General features: G+C 37.0%; 1 protein-coding gene across 1 annotated transcript in view; it reads right to left on the reverse strand.

Moving 5' to 3' along the window:
- The window catches only part of tgfb2 (transforming growth factor, beta 2), a 102196-nt gene that overhangs the window by 33801 nt on the left and 62738 nt on the right, over positions 1–5657 (reverse strand). Inside the window, exon 2 of the mRNA XM_034873855.1 lies at positions 1531–1694. Within this exon, the coding sequence (XP_034729746.1) occupies positions 1531–1694 (164 nt within the window). The remainder of the gene's footprint in view (positions 1–1530; positions 1695–5657) is intronic.

Genomic DNA, 5657 nt, shown 5'->3' on the forward strand with positions numbered 1-5657 from the left:
TTGCCAGATTAAACGAGAATTTTCTAATTTGGTGGAACGCCAGATCTTCTCAAGTTTCCGCGATATTTGCTTTAATTTAAAACCATTTCTGTCAGGGAGGAGTACACTGTGTCCATGTTTTCACAGTAACTTGGATCTTTTAATTTGGAAAATATATAATATATATAATATATGGAATATTGTCATCTGCATGCTTTAAAATAAAAAAGTTAAAATTAACAATGTCAAATGTCCTCTTTTAAAAGATCCCATTATATACATATTTTTAGGCTTATATTTGTATTTTGTATTGTATCTGTACCAGTATTCCCCCTATACAATCTGAAATGCTCTGTTATATCGTCCTCTTTCAGTTGGACATGGAAATCATTTTTTACAATACGGGAACTTTAATATAATTATGACTTTAAAGTGTCAATCTTGAAGATTTTTATTTAAATTTAAGTCGCGAGCTATTGTCGAAAGAAGTAAAACACTGGTGATGTGCACATGGCCAACTGACGAAAGTATTGCAATATTTACATATTTTCTGTATTACAAACTGAATGTTTGAGTCAAAGAAATCTGTATTAAGTTACTGATAATGCAAATCAAACATTTCCTACTGCAGCGTCACAGCTTCAGCATTCACTGTAACTGGCCAAACTTTTTTTTTATAGCAATAGTCACAAGAAATGCAATGTGTTTGTCAGTGAGCTTGACACAAACCACTATTGTTAATCAAAATGCATACAGAACAAGAAAAGGGTCATTTTTGACAGCTGATCAGTTTGAAATATTGCAGGGACTTAGAAGGAGTCTTCTAAGTCACATCTCCAACGTCTCGTCTCAGTAAACATCTACTTTCACTTTTGCTGCTTACAGCCTAAAGACTCTAAAATCAGATCATGGTTGCTCACAAAATTATGTTAAAAGGCTAATTATAGACCTTTTTCACAGCAGACAAGTTGACTTGTCATACTAGGAAAAGCACAGCTGAAATTGATGACCGTTTTTTAAAATAACTGCTAGCTAAGCTAGCAATCAAACACAACAAAGACTGTCACTTCAATGGCGTTTTGAGCCAACAATAGCAATAAAACACCATCCTAGACAGCTAAAGCGTTTTGAAATGTTTTCCATCTTCTGTTTTTAATAAGAAAAGTAAATTATTTTATGGATTTCACAAATTTCAGTATGACACGTTATGCCATAAACAGTTTAAATCAGATGCGCAACTCAAATCTGCATGCGACTTGAATCAGGCAGTAATACTCTCTCCTGAGTGAAATGCAGCCATTACTAATGGTTTTTAATACACCTGTGGTTTTCCTACTGTGACATAATTTCTACTGTGAAAAAGGTCTTTTGCCTGACTTCTTTATTAAAACAACAATCATTTGTTTTTGATCAAAGTATTCTGCAACCTGTGGTATTAACCGAATCAGCTGTTACCTCTAGTAAATTGTCACCATATGAACCAGTACAAAGTAAAGATAAAGTCAGCTTGTCAGCCAGCTCTTGGTTTCAGCTGAGAGAAAATGTGTGTACCTGGTAGAGTTCGATGCGCTGCTCAGACACTTGGGCCCCATGGTTTTGAAGACGAAAGATTCTCAGCTCCGCCTTCACCAGGTTGGAGGCGTTCTTTTCCATGGAAGACACATCAAACGTCAGCCGCCTGAAGTAAGGATTGAAGTGTGTAGGAGATATAACATCTACAAAAAAGGTGAGAGAATGGCTGATTTAGGATATGCGTGTGTTTGGCAGACAAAGACCGGTTAATGTGTTTAACTTGACATTGAAGCATTTAGTTAAAGGACAAATGATTAGACGGAGCGAGTAGCCACTCTAGAGTCATATTGAGAGAAACAAAGTGTCTCCACTGTGCTTTCTAACCATGGTGGGAAATCTGGAGCATGAAAAGTTACCCCCCCTCCTTGATTTTATAACGCCATACCTGTCTCTCGTTGACTGACTCACTTGTGTTGTTCTTTATGTGTCCGACTATGCACGCTTTTGAACACCCGCCCAACTCTACCTCAGATTGGCTTACCATGAAATTTAACTCAACCTCAGTCAATCGTCAGCATTTATGCACTTTTATCGTGCACGGCCCACTAACCAAGGAAGAAAAAAAGTCTTTGCATATCGGCTCGGAGATCTAATTGGTCTGAAGAAAAAAACAGCTTCAATTATAGTAACGCGCCACATTTATTGGCAGTAACTGTAACAGTGTTATTAAGATGGGAAGGGTAATCAATTAGATTACTCGTTACTGAAAAAAGTAATGCTGTTATTTATAATGTTGTTATTCCCACTACTGCACATGTGTACCGAGCAGCATTGGGCAAGTTACTTTAAAAAAGTAATAAGTCAAAGTTACTAGTTACTTCTTCAAAAAATAACTAAATTAGATACTCTTAGTTACAAATTATAAAAGTAACTAGTTACTTCAGAAAGTTCCTAATGCATTTCTTTCAAGTAACTTAAAATTGACACAAAATACATGAGCATATTCAATTATTTTTGGTTAATGTCCATATTATAATGAATTGAACACTTATTACAATACAGAAACAATGTACACACTTCTCAACTATTTTAATCTTGCTGTGGGACAAGGTGAGATCAATCTCCAATCAAATGCCGTGTATGTGGTTTGTTTATGTGGATAAAACAATACATGTTTTGGAACTTTTAATATTTATTGCCCCTAAACAAGCCACAACTGGGCAAAATGAAATAATGCTTGTTAATTACTCTAGCAAAAATAAATAAGAAATATATACACTCTTTGTAGTGCAAATAACAAAATATTAAGGAGGTGACGAAGGTAGCCTTCTTACATCTCCGAAGAATTGCAAAGATCAGATCAGTTTAGTCCCTTAAAGATGCCGAGGCCCTTATTCATACCTTTGTTACATCTAGACTAGACTATTGTAATGTAATGTTCTCGGGGCTGCCTAAGAAAAGTCTGCAAGGTCTACAGATGGTCCAGAATGCTGCAACACGTATTCTTACTGGATCATCTAAATACATACACATAACTCCTGTGTTGGCCTCACTTCACTGGCTCCCTGTCCAGAATAGAGCAGACTTTAAGGTCTTACTGTTAACATACAAAATAGTGAATGGCCTGGTGCCAGTATATCTGTCTAATCTGGTAACCTCTTATGTGCCTTCTCGGTTGCTGCGCTCCCACGGATCAGGACTGCTGACAGTACCAAAGGTTAGAAAGAAAACGGTTGAGCGTTCTTGTTTCGTTTTGAACAGTCTTCCAGTGGATATTAGACTGGCATGTTCAATTGGGGTCTTTAAATCGAAGTTTAAGACTTACTTATTCACTGCTGCATATGAGTCCTAAATGCTCATTTATCCTTGATGTATTTGTATAGTGTTATTTACTTTTTACTGTCTCGATTTAAAAAAAAAAATTGTTTGTATTTAAAGTGTATTCTTGCTGTAAAGCACTTTGATGGAAAACGCTCTATAAATAAATGTATTTTTATTATTATTATTTGTAGTGCAGATAACATAAGTGGCCTGATGTTTATACTTCTGCGCTGGTGTGTGCATCAAGCCAGAGCGTGGGTGTGTGTGTGGGTGATAGAGCGAGGGAAAAGTGAGCTGTAGAAGCGAATAGCTTTAAAGCGAGTAGCCAGTCTAGAATCATAGTGCTTGTGTTTTCTGACCACGGTGGGAAATGTTTAGCAGGAAAAATTACCCCCCCCCCCAATATCATAATGCCATACTGTTCTCTTGTTGACTGACTCGCTTGTGATGTTCGTTATGTGTCCGACTATGCATGCTTTCGAACACCCGCCCAACTCTACCTCTGATTGGCTTACCATGAAATTTAACTCAACCTCAGCCAACCGTCAGCATTTATGCACTTGTCTCGTGCACAGCTTACAACTTACAGCTTATCTAGTTGGACTGATGTAAAAAACAGCTTCAATTATTCTAACGGATTTTTAGGCAGTAACAGCAACAGCGTTATTAAGATGGGAAGGGTAATTTATTAGATTACCCGTTAGTGAAAAGAGTAACACAGTTAGTAGAGCTGTTATTTATAACGCCATTATTCACAACACAGGTACAGAGTCGACCGTTTACTGGGATTTGTTTTCATGCTAATCAAATGTGAGCATTTTTAGCTCAAACCGCTAATTAGCTTATAACGCTAGTCTTTGGGCACGGGTAAAGTAATAATAAATCGCTATTTCCATGCCATTAATAGAAAAATAGCACCACACTTCTACGGTAGCATAAAGAAGGTCCCTACACGTAAATCGAGCATTGAGAACTTTGTAAGTGTACAGACAGTTTATTAAAGACATAAAAACTACAACAAAATTGTGTTCCTGTCTCAACCTGCTAGCTCCGCCATTACTAAAAATGTCCTGAACTTCACCAAATGAAGTCCAGCAAATGTCAGCTCGAAAGACTCTACAATTAAACAGGTTTACCAGTTCACCTCCACGCATACACAGACTAGCTTCCCCAATACAAAAACTCTACCTAAACTTTGCCCGGTCATCCTACCACTCACAGCATTCTACATCCTCACCCTCATATCAATGGCCCAAAATTCCTCACAAAGAACACCAATAACTTTGGTCTCCCTGTTAACAAGTCCATCCTGTCTCCATCCTCACACATCCATAACCTTTGACTCATCTCCAACAGCAGCCTCAGTTTTGAAATCCATTTCAACCAAATAACCAGAACTGCCTTCTTTCACCAAAAAGCAGCGTTGGATGAGCCCTCGCTAATCTTACAAAATGTTACAAAGAAACAGATGAATGAAATTGTCACACCCCTGTACGTATCAAAAACCAGACTAAACAAATGTTTGACGCAAAGTTTTTCATCCTTAAGGTCTTTAGATGACACAGACTGGATTTGAAGTTGATCTGATGAAATCTTTTGGAGGAGTTTGTTAAAGTATAGCACCTTGTCTTTTAGGCATATGCCCTGTTGCCACTTGGGGGCGCTATCAATTTGAGCCAATGCGTGTATATGTCATCAGGGTCGGACATTGATGAATTGAGGAAAGTTTCAAGCCAACTGGACGTAGTACACTCAAGTTACACCCACTTCCTCTTTTGATGCAGAAAACGCACAAAATGGCCACCCCGTCACAGCCATGCCCTGTGACGAAAGGTTTTTCTTTTAACAACTTTTCATACCACATTGGTGTTGATATTGTTTGAAAGAAAAATTTTGAGAGAAACAAAGTTGACTATCTTAGCATGTTCCTAAGTACTTATAGTTGTCTACGGCAACCACTATCTGAACCTCTTTATTTAACAAAAAAGAAAGTATATTTCTTATATATATATATATATATATATATATATTTTATTACTGTTAATGGCATTTTTAACTGATTTCAGTTCATCAGTCCTTCAACATTAACAAATTTCCAGGTTTTAATATCTGACCATGAGATGAAAATAACATGTTCAAGATGAGACAATCCTGCACTGCACAACAAATCAGGTCAAATCTGAAAAGTTTATTTTATTATAATCTTTTCATTATAGTATTAACCTCTTCAAATGTCTGGTCATTAAACTTAAAACTATTTACACCACTGTAATGGCCAATTTGGCTATTTACGTTTCTTATGAGTGTGGTGTGGGTGTGGGCGGTTGGTCTGTGTAGGTAATTGT

Source organism: Etheostoma cragini, chromosome 6 (genome assembly GCF_013103735.1).
Source record: "Etheostoma cragini isolate CJK2018 chromosome 6, CSU_Ecrag_1.0, whole genome shotgun sequence".
In the NCBI taxonomy this organism is placed as follows: Eukaryota; Metazoa; Chordata; class Actinopteri; order Perciformes; family Percidae; genus Etheostoma; species Etheostoma cragini.